We start from the raw sequence: 17,341 nt of genomic DNA, 5'->3' as shown, positions 1-17,341 counted from the left end.
CTACAAGTCTGCAAGATTCTCTGACTAAATTGAATAGCTGTTGTAATAGATACGGTATGAAGGTCAGCAGTAAAAAGACAAAGACAATGAAAATAGGCAGAATCATTGAAAATGTCAACTGTGTTGTGAATGGAGAACCTGTGGAACAAGTAAAACATTTCAGCTACTTAGGCACAATTTTTACTGAAGATGGTAAACTAAATATAGAAATAGACAACAGAATCAGCAAAGCTGGTATGGTGGGAAGTCAACTGAATAAATTCATATGGAATAAGAAAGAAATTAGTCGGAACACTAAATTAGCTGTATACAAGACTGTGTTCAAACCAATTTTAACTTATGGATCTGAGAGCTGGGTCAGAAGTAAAACACTTGACCAAAGACTAGAGACCGCAGATATGAGAGTCCTGAGAAAGATTAGAGGCGTGAACAGATGGCATCAATGGCAATATCATATTAAAAATGAGGATATTAGGAAAGAACTTGACATTGTCAGCATCCAGGAATGCGTTAGCAGAGCTAATCTCAGATGGTATGGTGACTTAAATAGAATGGGAGAGGAAAGATTAGCAAAACAAGTGTTCTCTGCCAGGTTGGCAGGAAAACGACCCAGAGGAAGACCAAGATATAGGTGGATTGATACGGTACAATGTGCCTTAGACGATAGAAATATAAGATCTGATAATGTTGGAGTCTTGACAAGTAACAGACTGATTTGGAGGAAAATTGTAGATAGGAAGTTAGTAATGATGTAATTTTTTCATGTAGTACTGTCATATCCTGTACACCCCTTGAGGGTACATGGCAGGAATTTGCTGATGATGATGATGATTGTTGACTATTTCTATACTACTGTAACCTCTGACTTTGTTTGTGCCCTCTGCAGCAATTTTGTTTATCCGTAGATGCTGCTTTATGGAACTTAATTTTTGTACAGGCATACTGTTTACAATTTTCTTTAACTGCTTATGTATAGCTGTAACCTTTGGTATGACACAGTATGATCTTTGTTGTTTTTGTGCCAAATAAATTATAAACCAAAGCAAGCCATCATATGGCATCATTTACTATTCATAGCAGCCATTCTCTCTAGATTCATCTTTGTCTGTGGTCTTTCACTTTTCTGGTCTTCTGTTTTTAAGTTCCTATTATATTATTTTCTTTTATTCTGAAAGCTGTTGCTATCTTATTTCTTAATGTTTAACAATAAGAATCAAGAAAACAATAATATATAATATAATATAATTTTAAATTTCACATTAAAAATGTGTTCACACAGGAAGGCCTGTGAAGCCCCTATGGAGGTTGCATTTGAATCCATAGTCCTAGGTTTCCCAAAGAAAGCCATTCTCAATTTGATAAATAACGAAACCTGTGGTGAGATCATAATTAAAAGAAACACACGTATTAACCACAGTGAAAATTATTTAATTGTATTTTTCCTGTCTGGTTTGATGTGTGGAGAAGTGACTGATGATTTTTTGAGTTGTTTTAGGATTATATCCATTTAGGATGGCTGTATTTTTGATTACTTCTAATTCCAGATACAATTGTATTCTAATACAATTAAATAATTTTCACAGTGGTTAATACATGTGTTTCTTTTAATTATTCTATATTTGAATTTAATTGCTGAACTAAAGGAACTTTTTAATCCTTTCATTAATTGATTCCTGAGTCATTCAATCCCTGGCATAAGCAAGTAGGTTTTTTTCTCCAGGAAAGCAATGTTTTTATGTTGAAAAACATTGCTTTCCTGGAGAAAAAGGTGTGTGACCACAAAATGGCAGCACCTGTCTGCCATCTCTTCACTAGATGCCATTCAGATTTATTTATCTATTATTTATGGCCACTCTGGCCAGAGTGGTCAAGTGGTTAGCATATCTGCTCTCCAACCAACAACCAACCCACTATCCAACTAATCCCACTACTGACATGGATGTTTGTGATTGTGTTTAGGTTGGAGATGAATTTCATCACCTGGTATGTCACCACCTTGCTCATAGGCTAGAAGCTTGAAAAAGTTCCATGTTTGGTGTGCAGGGCAGGGTTTCTAAACTATGTAAAAAAAAAATAAAATTATAAAAAATTAAATTAATAAAAATGTAGAAAAACAAAATCTCCAGCCAACAGTATGAATGTACTATAGGTTTACAAAAAAAATCCTTATATTGGCAGGAGCCACATTAAAAAACAAAATAAACACAATTTATTTCTGTATTGTTGGTTTCTGATGGAAAGACAACTATATCTAGCAGACATTATATTTACTATGACCTAATTATTCTTGTAGAGAGGTTTATACATTGGTTAAACATGATAACTAATAATTAAGGAATTGACAGCGTACACTAGAAATACAAATTAAATAAACTTTAATATACACTTTCCGATATTTCGGCAAACGTCACTTTGCCATCTTCTTGGGAACTTAATACAAAGACATGTGCACACAAGTACTACATAACAGCAAATGAGAACCGAAGTAGGAAGCTAACGTTTTCCTAAAGTCTTGATGGTGCCCCCTGCCAGGCTATATTGGTAGTTCTTGGCCTTTGGGCTGAAGTTCTTCTGATAAATGTTTCCCAAATTTGGGGCAGTCTCATGCATCCAAATTGAGGTTTGGCATGTTCCTAAGGGCTGAGGCTGATTCCATGAATAGTCTTTCATATTTGAACTTGCTGCGGTGTATTACTGTGGCTTTTTTCCATCTTATTCTGTGACGAGTATCCAGAGCGTGGTCTGCAAGCCTAGAGTGGCTGAACTGGTGAAATCGGATGTAATCCTTGTGTTCTGAGATTCTGATATTTGCTGTTCTGCCTGTTTGGCCAAAGTAGGACAATTTACAGCTGCAAGGGACCTGGTATACACCAGGTAGGTCTTTAGTGGAGCGGATAAGGGATGCCAATTTTCTGTGTGGTCTGTAACAAGTGGTCAAGTCATGTTTTTTTAAGATTTTGTTGATTTTTTCCGAGGTGCCTCGGATGTAGGGAATGGTGATGGATTTAGAGTAATCTTTTTTGTGAAGGGGGGGGGGGAGGTGGGTTGTGGATAACTGGTTTAAGTATTTTTTGGATTCTTTTGGGGGATAGCCATTGGCTGAGAAAGTGTCATGGATGTGATTTAGTTCAGTGGTTAGGGCTTAATCATTTGAACAGATTATTTTTGCCCTGTTGAATAGTGTCTTAATAACTCCATATTGTTTTGAGGGGGGGGGGGTGATGGGATTGTTGGTGAATGTATCTGCCTGTATGGGTGGGTTTTCTATAAACTGGGAAAAACAAGGTTCCATCAGGTTGGCAGGTGACTAGTGTGTCTAGGAAGGGGAGGTTATTGTTTCCCTCTTTTCCAGGGTGAACTTGATTCTAGGGTGTTGGTTGTTTAAATGTGTTAGGAAGGAGAGGAGTGAATCCGGGCCATGTAGCCAAAGAGCGAACACATCATCAATGTAGCGAAGCCATATGGTAGGTTTTTGTGGGGCTGAGTTTAAGGCTTTCTCTTCAAAAGTCTCCATAAAGAAGTTGGCCAAGGGTGGGGAAAGTGGTGAACCCATGGCTGTCCCCTATATCTGTTTATAGAATTTTTCCTGCCAAACGAAATAGCCTGAGTTCATTGTAAACTGAAATAGGGCTGAGATATCGGGAGGAAATTTAGCTTGAATTAGCTCTAAGGTTTCTTTGAGGGGGACATTCACGAATGTCCCCCTCAAAGAAAATGAGGGGGACATGCACGTCCCCCCTTCAATGAGAAAGAAATAGTGATCACCAAAGCGGATAAGGGGAAAGCCACTGTGGTACTCAATCTTAATGACTACACAGGTAAGCTCAAGACTTTACTATTAGATCGTTCCACTTACCTCCCTATTGAATACAATCCCACCAACTCTCAAATTAGAAAACTCCATAGGCTCCTTAAGAAGGTCATTTCTTGGCCTGTGGAGATTACCAATAGACTGAAACCATATAACTGTAGACCCCCCCCACATATATGGGCTCCCAAAAATACATAAAGAAAATGTGCTATTACGTCCCATAGTGGATGGCATTAATTCCCCCCACTGACAAACTAGCCAAGCATTTAGCCAAAGCGCTCTCACACTATACTGGCAACACACCATCACACACAAAAAACTCAGCCCACTTCAAAGCCAGTATTGAAAACCTTATACTCCAACATAATGACGTAATGGTCAGTTTTGACATCTCCTCCTTATTCACGAATGTCCCCCTCAAAGAAACTTTAGAGCTAATCCAAGCTAAATTTCCTCCCGATATCTCAGCCCTATTTCAGTTTACAATGAACTCAGGCTATTTCGTTTGGCAGGAAAAATTCTATAAACAGATAGAGGGGACAGCCATGGGTTCACCACTTTCCCCACCCTTGGCCAACTTCTTTATGGAGACTTTTGAAGAGAAAGCCTTAAACTCAGCCCCACAAAAACCTACCATATGGCTTCGCTACCTTGTTGATGTGTTCGCCATTTGGCCACATGGCCCGGATTCACTCCTCTCCTTCCTAATGCATTTAAACATTAAATGCGTTAGGAATCAAGTTAAGGGCCAAGAACTACCAATATAGCCTGCCAGGGGGCACCATCAGGTAAACGTTAGCTTCCTAGCTTCGGTTCTCATTTGCTGTTATGTAGTACTTGTGTACACGTGTCTTTGTATTAAGTTCCCAAGAAGATGGCAACGTGACGTTTGCCAAAATATCGGAAAGTATATATTAAAGTTTATTTAATTTATATTTCTAGTGTATGCTGTCAATTCCTTAATTATTAGTTATTATGACCTAATTAATAACTTAATTGTTAAATTGAAGTAAATGATAATTTTTAGATAATTCAAATGATTATATAATAACACATAATGTTATTTTAATGTATGAAATTCTGGGTGATAAATTAAAATTTATTCATTAAGTAATAATAATCAAGCACTGCAAACTTGGAAAAGGATACAATATTTTCAAATTTCAAATGTGGATACCTACGACTAAGCTGTGCAATTCTTCTTAATGAACTTGTGCCTATAATACTATAAAAGTTAAATTGTGGAATCAGCAAAAATGGAAAAACATTTCATCATATTCAAATACAACTTAAGAATACAATAAGATCTTAAGTGATCTGCTGTTAAAAAATTTAATTTTACGAATATGAAAAAAAAAAATCTTTTGAAACCTTATCAAATCTTTCAGCTATAAATGTGCTGCATCAACTGAAAATCATGAATTATTAGGATCATTAATTAATGACTAGTGACAAATAACATAAGGTCCCTACCAGCCAAGCCAACTATACCTTTCCCATTTCCACAACATGGCTCTAGTGAATCTAGAAAGTTTTCCACCACAGATACATGAAATCATATATATATATATATATATATATTTTTTTTTCACTTATGGTTTCTCACCAAAATGAAGAGATCATATCGACTTCTCATGGCCACTATATCTTAACACTATATATTATTGTCTGAAATTGATCTAGTTGATTTCCTTAAGTAGTAATAGGGTTAGAGTGTATCCAGATATTATTATTATTATTATTATTTGACACCTCCAGGGAGTCCCAAGACTCAGAGGGAGAGTGTGCCAACAGCATCGAATGATTGGTCCCCTTCCAACTACTAACCGCGCTCAAACTTACTTAACTGAGCCATTAGTAGCAGAGGCTCTATATTTGCAAAAATTCTGTTTTGTAGATTAATACTAGAATAAAAATAAAAAACGATTTAATACTGTGAGAGATTTGCAATAAAATATTTTGACAGCATAAATTTCTCTAAAGAGAAATAATAAACATGAAAGAATTTAATTTTTGTGATGACAACTGGTTTTGTCTATGTATCTTGAAAAATGTTTAAGTATGAAAGTTAAATGACAAGTAAGCAGTTGTATTACAAGAAAACAATGGAACTATAAAATTCTCTGTTTTTAATTAATTTTTCTTTGTTTAGTAACTGAATCATTCTTTTTCTGCAGAGATAAATGTTATACAATAATCATAGCCAGACATCTTATTTACAAAAACAACAAATCTGATTGTTCATCAGGAGTAATGTGACTAAATAGAAGAAAAAAAAAAGATGAGAAGGATATCAGTGTTATGGTTGGCAGGAAATCAACAAGGTGAAGGAGAGAAAGATATACCGTTAAGAGGAAAACTAAAAGTCAAATGAAAAAACTCAAAGTAAATTTTCCTTAAGAAACTACCAATATAGCAAATACTGGTAGATGAATTAAGAAGAAAATCTTTTCTTTCTGATATATCCTAAACAGGAAGTATTCAGTGTAGGTTAGAATCACTACTGTTATCACCTGGATAGTTAATACTATTTATTAACTTAAAAGCTAATATTTCGCTGGTATTATATCCAGCATCTTCAGAGCACACAAACAAAGTTTGTTACAAATGAGAGACAACCACAATTCGGTGTAACAGTGGGGCTAGTATAAGTAATTGCAGCATGCAACACAAGACTAAAGTCCTAATACGGTGCCATCTAAGTTATATATATAAAAAAAAAAAATTTAAAAAAATAAAAAAAAAAACAGTAGCCCAAAGTTTTGAAAAAAAAAATAAATAAAAATAAATAAATATGAATTAGGTCTTAGGATGACTGTCTCCCAAATCTTTGGTAGATTTATACAGCCATACTTGTTAAGGTTTGGAGTATGTTTCAAGTCTTCTGTTGATTCCAGGAACAACCTCCGACTTGTAGAAACTTCTGTGCAGTACTTTTGTTTTTTTCCAATTGATCCTGTGTGCACTTTTGCTATGGCAAGTAGAGTCTGGCAGACCATGCTTTGGATACCCCAGCATACAGGATCAATTGGAAAAAACAAAAATACTGCACAGAAGCTTCTACAAGTCAGAGAGGTTGTTCCTGGAATCAACAGAAGCCTTAAAACATACTCCAAACCTTAGCAAGTATGGCTGTATAAATCTACCAAAGATTTGGGAGACAGTCATCCTAAGACCTAATTAATATTTATTTATTTTTATTTTTTTTCAAAACTTTCAATGACTACTATAGTTTATTCAAAACTTTGGACTATTTTTTTTTTTTTAAACTTAGATACCGCCATATTAGGACTTTAGTCTTGTGTTGCACACTGCAATTACTTATACTAGCCCCACTATTACACCGAATTGTGGTTGTCTCTCATTTGTAACAAACTTTGTTTGTGTGCTCTGAAGATGCTGGATATAATACCAGCAAAATATTAGCTTTTAAGCTAATAAATAGTTATTTTCTTATCAATCTGTGTTTGCATCAATACTGTTTAAATCCAATTCAACTACTGTTATCAAATATTTCATGGATTCAAGTAATCAGTGTGGGAGACCAGCAAAATATTCACACTAGATGTACTGAAACACTTCAACAGGCCAACTGTTGCTCTGATATAACACAGATATAATCTTCATGGATTTCTCCCTTGTCATCTTCCACTTAAGCAGAAAATTCCATCAATTAGTATCCTATAACAACCTTTCAGAAGTTCATAAGCCTCAGTCATAATATTTCTCTTTCTCCTGTTTACCAGTTTATTCTGCAGTCAATAAACAAACTGTCCTCACAATCCCAATATCAGCACCATAAATATTTGCAACCTGTCCTCATAACCTACGTTACACAATCCCAATATCATAATCATAAATATTCCTTGCACTCACTTCACAGCCTCTTCATCCCCTTTGAACCTGAGGAGACCCAATCTGTGCACAGTACAGGTGCAATAAATCAAGGTCCTATAAATTGGCAAGATGACTTTCTTATCATTACATGTCAGAATTTATTTCAGCATTGCAATTATTCTCTGAATTGCATTTGCAATTTTTTTTCTATGTGACCTTTGAACTTTAATTCCTATTCAACCATAACTTCAATCCCTAAACTCAGATGCTCCAAGCATAATTCCACCAATATAATATACCACCAGAAATATCATATTGGTGAAATTATGCTTGGAGCATCTGAGTTTAAGAATGTGTAATATGACTGTGACTATTCGCTATTCATCATCATCATGTGTATCAAGGATTTAGGCCTTGCATGGCCTGTTCCGGCCTTAGAAGTCATCGTGGAATCGTTTAAGAGGACGTCCTGGTTTTCTTTTTCCTAATGGCTTGTACTTTAAGGCTTGTTTTGGTAATCTTTCTGTTTATATTTTTTAATTTTTTCTATTACTGTTCTTGGTTTAATTCTTTCATAATTTCTTCATTTCTTTTGTGATCAAATATGGTATATTTTGCAGTTTTTCTCATAAACTTCATTTCTGCTGTTATTAATCTTTGTTTGTCTTTTTGTTTTATTGTCCAGATTTCGCTTCCATAAGACTGGTAGGGTTAATGTATTGTATACTTTTAGTCTTGTTTGTTTTTGAACTAGGTTTGGTTTAAATATAGAGTTAATTACAGCTGTTATTTTTAAATATTTTGCAATTTTTACGTTTATATCTTTTTCATTTTCATATGTGATCATACATCCTAGGTAGTTAAATGAATTCACCTGTTCTAAGATCTTGTTATCTATTACCATTTTAGTTCTTGCTGGATCTTGTCCTTTAAAGGCCATAGTTTTTGATTTTTCTGTTGATATTACAAGGTCTCTTGGGGGGACCCTGTAACCCCTAGAGAATGCGTCCCCTCGGTGGCAGATAGGGGAGCCCACCATATGTGTGTGTGTGTGTGTGGTGGGGGTGGTCCGAATATACTGAATAAGGACTCGTGGACCAACAGGGCCATAAGGGGCAATCATCTTGATTGTAAGGGAAGTAGCACTCCCATGGACCCCTAGCTGGATCTATCCTCTTCTTCTTCTACTTTGAGGAAGATCCACTTACTTTAATCTTTCCTATAAGGCATTATCAGCTAACTCTTCTTATTTTATGACCCTTATGCTATTAGAGTACTCGAGGGCCATGGGGTCTTTCATTTCTGGCCTTACAACTATGTCCTCTCTATAAACCTTACTATTCACTATTACTAACATTAAATTGCAGTCATTATCATCTGCTCACTGTTCCAGCCTATTCAAGTCATTCTGTGCATGCTGAATATCAGGCATCCCTGACCGAACTGCCTATCTTTGCATCATGATCAAACACAATTGAACACTTTCTATCAGGTCCTTCCTAATATCAATAATATTAGAAGAGATCAAACAAGACCACTGATCACCTTACATCTGACCATATATCACTTTGACACATAACCATCAGCTATCCACTTATCATTGTTCGATAATTTATATTCCAATCATATATCCTCCAATTTATTCAACAGTCTTTCATGTGATATCCTGTCAAAGTGCCTTAGCAAAGTTCAACAGAATCATACTATAGCCATTCACTTTATCATACTCAGCTGCAACATCAAATATGAACAAACTGCTCAGACTAGAGTTTGGGAAGACTTGGTGTTTAGAGATTTTGCGAGTCAGTGGACTCGAGCCAAGATGTCAAGTCTGAGTCTAAAAAATTATCAAATAAAATAATTAGTGTAAATAATGTAAATAAATTTTAATTGATGAAAATTTAATTTGTACTGTATTTAATTATAGTCTATTTTACTTAATCACACTATTTTTTTAGTGCACCCCATTTAAAAAAAAAAATGTTTATTATTACGTGGCACCTCCAGGGAGTCCAAGGACTCATCAAGGGAGGGAACACACTCTACAACTCTTCTCCAGCACTCAATCCAACAACTAGAACTAACTGCAACTACACCAACGCTATTTGCCACCAACCACCAGTATTTCCACAGACAATCACAAACACCCATGCCCTTGGTGGGATTTGAACCCATAGCCTTTTGGCTGGCGAGCGGATAAATAACCACTCAACCAACCAGGCCAGCATAATTCCAGCAATATACCACCAGAAATATCATCAAGACAGATTGCATAACTTCACATAACATTCATATAACATATAACTTTCATATATTCATATAACACACTCATATAACATATAATATCTCATATAACTTCACAAAAAGATATTCATTATAAATAAAGACCTTATTTTACTTAAATGCTACTCAAAAATTTAGAACAAAGACCAGGTGTTTCCTAGGTGATTACATGAGTATCTAGATTATATCAATTATTCATGTTGGCATCAATACATTTTATGGAGTTTACATGAGTAATATGGAATGTTTTTTATATTTCATTCAGTAAAAAGAGTATAAAAAAGGGCCAACCATTTCTAATAACATTTCAATTTTTGCTTATAATCACTGCATTTGTACTCAAAGCATAAAATGTAAGCAAAATCAAATGTGATCAAATATGCATCTGACAATTTTGAACAAACTTGTGTGCAAAAATTTTTGTTGCAAATGATCTTTCAGAAATTGTTGGCATCCCAGGGTAGATGGTAGCAGGGGTGGCCTCTTGTGGGAATAGGTGCATGGGGGGAAAGGGGACAACATCAGGTAACACTGAGCCTAGGGGGATCGAGAGGGGACAATGATAGGTATAGAAGCAATGACATTTTTATGCTCTATACTAATGTCAAGAGTATCTGAAATAAAGGAGATGAATTGGTGGCGCCGATAGCATCAACTTGGCCAAAGATTATCAGGATCTCTGAGACGTGGTTGACAGAGGATGACATAATAACCAGAATTGAAGTGGCAGGGTACAGCATTTTTCGGCAGGATAGGAAAGGAAAACGTGGTGATTATTATTATTATTATTATTATTATTACTTAACACCTCCAGGGAGTCCAAAGATTCATCAAGGGAGGGCACCTACTTTACATCTCTCTGTCTCCACCACTTCATCAACTGCAACTTCCTTCATCATCTACAGCCGACCATCAGCACTAGTATTTTCACAATCACAAACATCCACGCCCAGGGCAGGATTCGAACTCGCAGCCTTTTGGCTGGAGAGCGGATACGCTAACCACTCAGCCAACCAGAAAAAACCCTGCTGTCCATGCTCAAGACCGACTAACTTGGCTATGGCTGAGGAAGATCCTTCAGCTCCTCACGTCGTTGACAGGAATCGAACCTAGGACACTCCTTCCCCAAGCATATGGTTGCGATGCGCACAGCCACTAGGCTAACAGCGCAGACTACTGATGGAGTACTGCTTATGTCCTGTAAGAGTGGAGGCTTTGGAAAGCAGTGACACAAATGCTTTTGAAAGCATATGGTATGAGGTAGAAGTGGCCAAGACAGGATATTTAGTGGGGTGTTTCTATAAACCAGGGAGTACAGAGGGTGGAGAGAAGGAGATGTTTAGGCAGTTGAGCTTGGCAAGTGCAAGAAGAATGATTGTTATGGGAGATTTTAACTACAGCTGTATAAGCTGGGAAGAGGAAAATTCAAGTAGTAAGAAGGGGATAGAATTTCTGGAATTCTTGAGGGACAAATGTCTTTGACAGCATGTAATAGAGGGAACAAGAGGTTCAAGAGTTTTGGATTGGGTCACAGTATCAGCAGAGCTGATAATAAATGAGAAGGCATTTCTCCCACCAGTTGGAGAGAGAGTGACCATGTGGTTTTCACTTGGAAGATGAACAGACATGCAGGTGTATCAAAGAAAAGGGAACGTATGTGGAATTATAAAGCAGGAGATTATAATAGTCTTAGGTATCAACTAGGGGCAGTTCCATAGAGGGCAGAATTGGAAGACCAGAATATCATTAGTGCTTGGGAAATTGTGAAAGGTTATTTGTTAGCAGCAATAGTAAGCTGTATTCCACAGGTGAAGAAGCAGACACAATTTGATGTAAAGTGGATGACAAACGATATCAATCAGCAACTGCAGCTGAAAAAGAGATTATGGAAGAGATATAAGAAAGGGGTGGAGGACAGATACACGAAGAATATAAGATGCAGGCCAGGAGAGTGACCAGAATGGTGAGGAAGGCAAAATTGGAATATGAGAAGAGATTGGCACTAAGATCTAAAGAAAATCCAAGGGATTTTCTTTAGATCTTTTCTAAAGAAAATCTTTAGATCTACTGGCCACATTTTAGCTATGTGGCCAGTAGGAGGAGAAACAATTGGGAAGAATGACATTGCAGGATAAAAATGGGAATAGAGTGACTGATGCAGAGGACATAGTGGAGTTGTTCAATGAGCACTTTATTGGAATATTTCATCCTGGAGGAGGTTTTCATACTAGAGGGACAGGGCAGGTTCAGGGTTTAGAGGTGCAAGAGAAGAGTGTGTTGTTCCAAATACTGAGTACACTGGATACCAGTACAGCTATGTTGACCTGGCTTTTCAATAAATGTCTGGCTGCAGAAAGGTACCCAGGGAATGGACGGGAGTAAGATAGTTCCATTGCATAGGAGCGGTAGCAGACTGGAAGTGTCTTATAGGCCTGTTTGTGTGTCATCAGTAGTTGTTAAGGTCTTGGAGAAATTAGTGAGGGACTATATACAGCTTTGGGCAGATGAGGGTAATGTTATCTGTGAGAATCAACATGGATTCATTAAGGGGCACTCTTGCTTTAGTAATATGGTTGCCTTTTATAATAAAGTGACAAGAGCAGTTGATGAGGAAAGGCATATAAACTGCCATTTTTTTTTGGATTTTGCAAAGGCGTTTGACAGGGTGCCGCATGATAAGCTGATATTTAAGTTGCAGGACATGGGTTTGAATGTTGGGTTAGTCAAATGGATTCAGGATTGGCTGACTGATAAGTATCAGAGAGTTGTGTATGGGCAATATCAAGGAAGCAAAAGGTTACAAGTTGGGTTCCACAAGGCTCAGTACTGGGACCTATTGTTCAACCTTTATATCAATGATATTGTCAGCGGATTGCAAGGGAACATTCAGTTGTTTGCAGATGATGTGAACCTGGGAAGGGTTATCAATAATAGTGCAGACGTGGCAGCCCTGCAATAGGATTTGAATAAACTAGACAGATGGGCAAATGAATGGGGCTGTCGGTTCAATGCAGCAAAATGTAAAGTCTTGAGGTTTGGGATCCATCAATGGGAGGATGCATACTCGATTGAAGGTGCTATACTGCAGGAGAGACAAGAGCCAAATATCATCTAATCCTGCTGCCTTTCCACATTTCAGGCCTTTGATGGCTTTTTCTACTTCAAGTATGGATATGTATTCCTGACTGTATGCCTGTTGAGTGTTTTTTACCAATGTGCTATCACTGCTTGTTTCATTTAGCATTTTTTCAAAGTAATCAAACTCCTCTGATGACTTTTGTTTAGCTAGTTTCACAGTGTTTAGCTTTCTTACATTTGTCTCTGTATTCTCTAAGAACACAAGCTGACTTATTTGCCAGGAACTTTTGTTATGCTTTCTTCTTTTCCTTCGCTGCCTCTTTAACTTCCTGTGTCCAACATGGAGTTCTGATTTTTCTATCCTTGCAGATAACCTTACCACATGTCTCTCTGGCTGAATCAATCACAGTTTTCTTCAAGGTTTGCCACTGAATCTCCAAGGTTTGGTTGCTGTTCTCAAATTCTTTCATTTTTTCTTCAATAAGTTTTGTGTATTTTAGTCTACAGTTCACATCTGAGAGTTGTTCAACTTTTATTCGCTTTAAAACTTTCTTACATGTTATTCTTTTCAATATGAAATTCAATTTTATCCTGCTCAAGACTAAATAGTGATCACTTCCAATTTCAAATCCTCTGTACACTCCGGTGTCCTGTACCAGGGAGAAAACATTACGATCAACAATAACATAGTGAATGAGACTTTTCTTATTTCTTGCCTCTTTTCTCCATGTGAATTTGTGCACATTTTTATGTTGGAACATGGGGTTAGTAATAGCCAATCCATGTCCTGAGCAGAAATCCAACAGGTATCTGCCATTATTATTAGCTTTGCTCTTTTCTCCAAATTTTCCCAAAATATTTTTGTATGTCTGACAATCATTTCCTACTCTGCTATTTAGATCCCCAACAAGGACCAACTTTTCCTTTTTCACTGTGTCAGTTGCTTTTTCTAAAGCATCAAAAAATTCCTCCACTTCTACCTTAGTAGAACCTTCTGTGGGACCACAAGCACAAATAAGTCTCATTGTCCAGTTCCCCATTCTCATATTTGCCCACATTACTCTACTTGAGACTGACTGCCATTCAAGAAGATTAGCCTCATATTTTGTGTTGAATACTATGGCCACTCCTTCTTTTCCTTGATTGTCATTGCCTGAATATAAAATTTTGTATTTGTTGCTCAGAAAGCTCTCACCAGTTTTGGTCTTTTTTGTTTCAGTCACTCCTATTATGTCGATCTGGTACTTATCTCATTCCTCAGCTAGCTCCATTTCTTTGCCATTCAGGCTTCTTACATTGATAGTACCGATCTTTAACTCTGGTGATGTTGAGTTGAGGTTTGTTTTCAGATTTGTTCCAGTAGCTGACTCTTTGCTGTTCGCCCTGGTTCCCTGGAGAAAACAACAGGGGCCTTGTTTAACCGGGCGATGCCCCAGCCGGCATGAAATTTTGTCATGTTGTACCATCATTTTTTTATTTTAGTTTAACCAATAAGAATACAATTTGGTAGGCTAAATCCCAAATTGGCAGCCCATCCTCGTTCGTTCAGTATCCAAGTAGATACCCAACAGGGTGCACCACGAGAAGGTGAGGATTAGACATTAGGTCAGAAGCCCTGGTCGGTTCTCCACATTCCTTTAAAGGCTATGTGGAGGTCTCCTCTCAGTTATATAGCTTTGACCCTTAAGTCCCCTCTTTTGCACCTATCAATTAAACTTTGTAACCCACAAACCTTCAACCAATCCTCATAAGAAGTATTCCAGAGATTTGGTCACCTGGGTTTCTAGGCGACAGGAAGTGGTAGAGAGGATTCAGAGATGAGTGCCCAAGATGATGATGATGGTCACTCATCTCTGAATCCTCTCTACCACTTCCTGGTTGCCTAGAAACCCAGGCGACCAAATCTGTGTGCATTAATCAAGATGTGGCCGAATCATAGCCTTAAGAAGAGGGATAATAACTTTCATATCTTTACTTGTTAGTGTGTTTTTCACTATCCAAGTAATTCGTTGAGCTATTTTACGAACATTTGCAATATGCCCTCTGAACTTCAACTCTTTGTCCACCATTATCTCCAAGTCCTAACCTCATCAATTTTCTGCAAACCAATACCATCAATATGAGAGACATCGCATGCAACTTTTTCAACATGAAGTGCGTAACCTTACATTTTGTAATTAAATTGGCAATCATTATCCTCTGCCCACCATGCCAATTTAATTAAACAATACTGCATCCTTTATCAACTATTGCTCTCCACAGTTTTGCATCATCAGCAAACAACTGCATAACGCCCTTTTAAATATTTCCCTATGTCACTAATATACAAATTAAAGAGCAGTGGCCCTAGTGAACCCACTCCACTAGTCACCATCATTCTCCTAAACTCCACTGTACAGCACTCTCTGGTGTCTGTCCGTCAGCCATCCCCCTACCCATACTACTAGCCTCATATCCATTCCCATCCTCTCCAGTTTTTGTAATAGTTTTCCATGTGGTATTTCTGTCAAATGCCTTGGTAAAGTCGAGCAGTATCATGGTATAGCCATTACCTTTATCCAATTTTGCTGATTATAAAATGTGAGTAAGTTACTAAGACAGGACCTACCCTTCACAAAGCCATGCTACCCACTATAGAGTATCGTATCCCTATCCACCTATTTAACCTTTCACCAACATTTCCAACACTTTAACAACCACTCCCGATATATTAATTGGTCTGCAGTTTCCTACCTCTGTCATGGAGCTACCTTTATGTAATGGTACTATCTTACCTTCTTTCCACTCCATTGAACTCTGCAAGAGCTGAGACTTAGATTGAACAACTTCGTTGGAGGCAATGCCAATTCTCTTGCACATTCATGTAGTACACAGGCTGACATGCCATACAGTCCCACTGCCGTGTTCACATTCATATTTTTTAATATGCTGAACACCTCCTGTTCATCTACCTCAATGCTGATATGCATCTCTGTAACATCTATAACATCAGCTACTGTAAAATTATCATCTGGATGATACACTTTTGCAAAATGATCACTCAGCAACTCAACTATTTCTTTTGGTTCAGTCGTATTTCTACCATGAGCAATGTTTAAAGTCATGTCATTCTACCATAGTCATTTTTCCTCTTACTTGCTACATAACAAAAAACTCTTTTGGGTTTACTTTGTCCTGTTTGGCTAATTCTCTCTCATACTCTGATTTGGCCTTCCTTACCATGCTAGTCACCCTTCTTGCTTGAACTTTGTACTACTCATGAGTATGGTGATCACTTTATTCTTTATATTTCCTCCAAAATGTTTCCTTTTTTTATTTTTACAGCTCTTGCTTTATATCCGTACTCATCTATTTAATTCCAACTTGGTTTATCCTCCTGACGTAGGGTATGCAGTTTGACGCTGCTACTCTCAAGCAATCTCTAATCACTGGACATGCACTACTGACAATCTTTCCTTGTAGCTTTTCAAGATGACTCCTGAGTCTCTCATAATCATAATCTCACAATTAACTCAAGAAGAAGTTAACTGTACATAAACTCCTTCTTGACAGAGAACTCCACATGTTTGGCAACTTCTCAGAACAAGACCACATGGTCACTCTCCTCAATCGGAGGCAGAGTGTCTACATTGATTATTGATATATCTTCTGATGATACTATCAGATCCAACACTCTTAAACCCATTGTCTCCCTCTATAACATGTAGTTTCATGTAATTATCCATTAGAAACTGTATAAATCCCACTTCTATCTTGCCATGCCACCTTCCTCCCTCCAATCAATGTTCCCACAGTTAAAGTCTCCCACCCATAATAATTGTTCGGCCTGCACTCGTTGTGCTGATTCATGGCATTTACATTGTCCTGTGGACTTCCCTGGTCTATAGCAGCACCCGACCACGTATTTTGTCCTATTTGCTTCTATCTCACACACCAGATAGCCTTAAATGAACCATCGCCCTCAGATCTAATATCATCTTTAACTTCTAATTTTGTTGGCTGTAATTCTACAGTTATCATCAGCTATATATACCCCACCCTCCCATCCTGTTCCTTCTATCCTCCCTGAAAATACAATACCCTTTACATTTATCCCTGTAACTATATCATTTTCAGTCAACCAGGTCTCACTGGTGTCTGTGCTTGTAATTTTTGGCCAAGTTCAGTATACCAATGCCAAAAACTCCTCACCCTTATTCCTGATACTTCTTGCATTTGTGTACGTGCATTTCAACATTCCTTTGTATCCAATAGTTACCATTGGTAATGTCATTACCAACCCATTTAAATTGGAGACCTGTGAAATCTTGTTTGGCATTGCAGAATCATTAC

General features: G+C 37.3%; 1 protein-coding gene across 1 annotated transcript in view; it reads right to left on the bottom strand.

Moving 5' to 3' along the window:
• Positions 1 to 17,341, bottom strand: part of Hmbs (porphobilinogen deaminase-like protein l(3)02640) — a 231,703-nt gene that overhangs the window by 95,911 nt on the left and 118,451 nt on the right. Inside the window, exon 6 of the mRNA XM_090412648.1 lies at positions 4,961 to 5,036. Within this exon, the coding sequence (XP_090268774.1) occupies positions 4,961 to 5,036 (76 nt within the window). The remainder of the gene's footprint in view (positions 1 to 4,960; positions 5,037 to 17,341) is intronic.

This window comes from Typopeltis vanoorti, chromosome 23 (assembly GCF_054136105.1).
Source record: "Typopeltis vanoorti isolate ZY-2024b chromosome 23, IOZ_Tvanoo_1.0, whole genome shotgun sequence".
Taxonomy (NCBI): Eukaryota; Metazoa; Arthropoda; class Arachnida; order Uropygi; family Thelyphonidae; genus Typopeltis; species Typopeltis vanoorti.
This window is presented reverse-complemented; position numbering and strand designations above follow the sequence as displayed.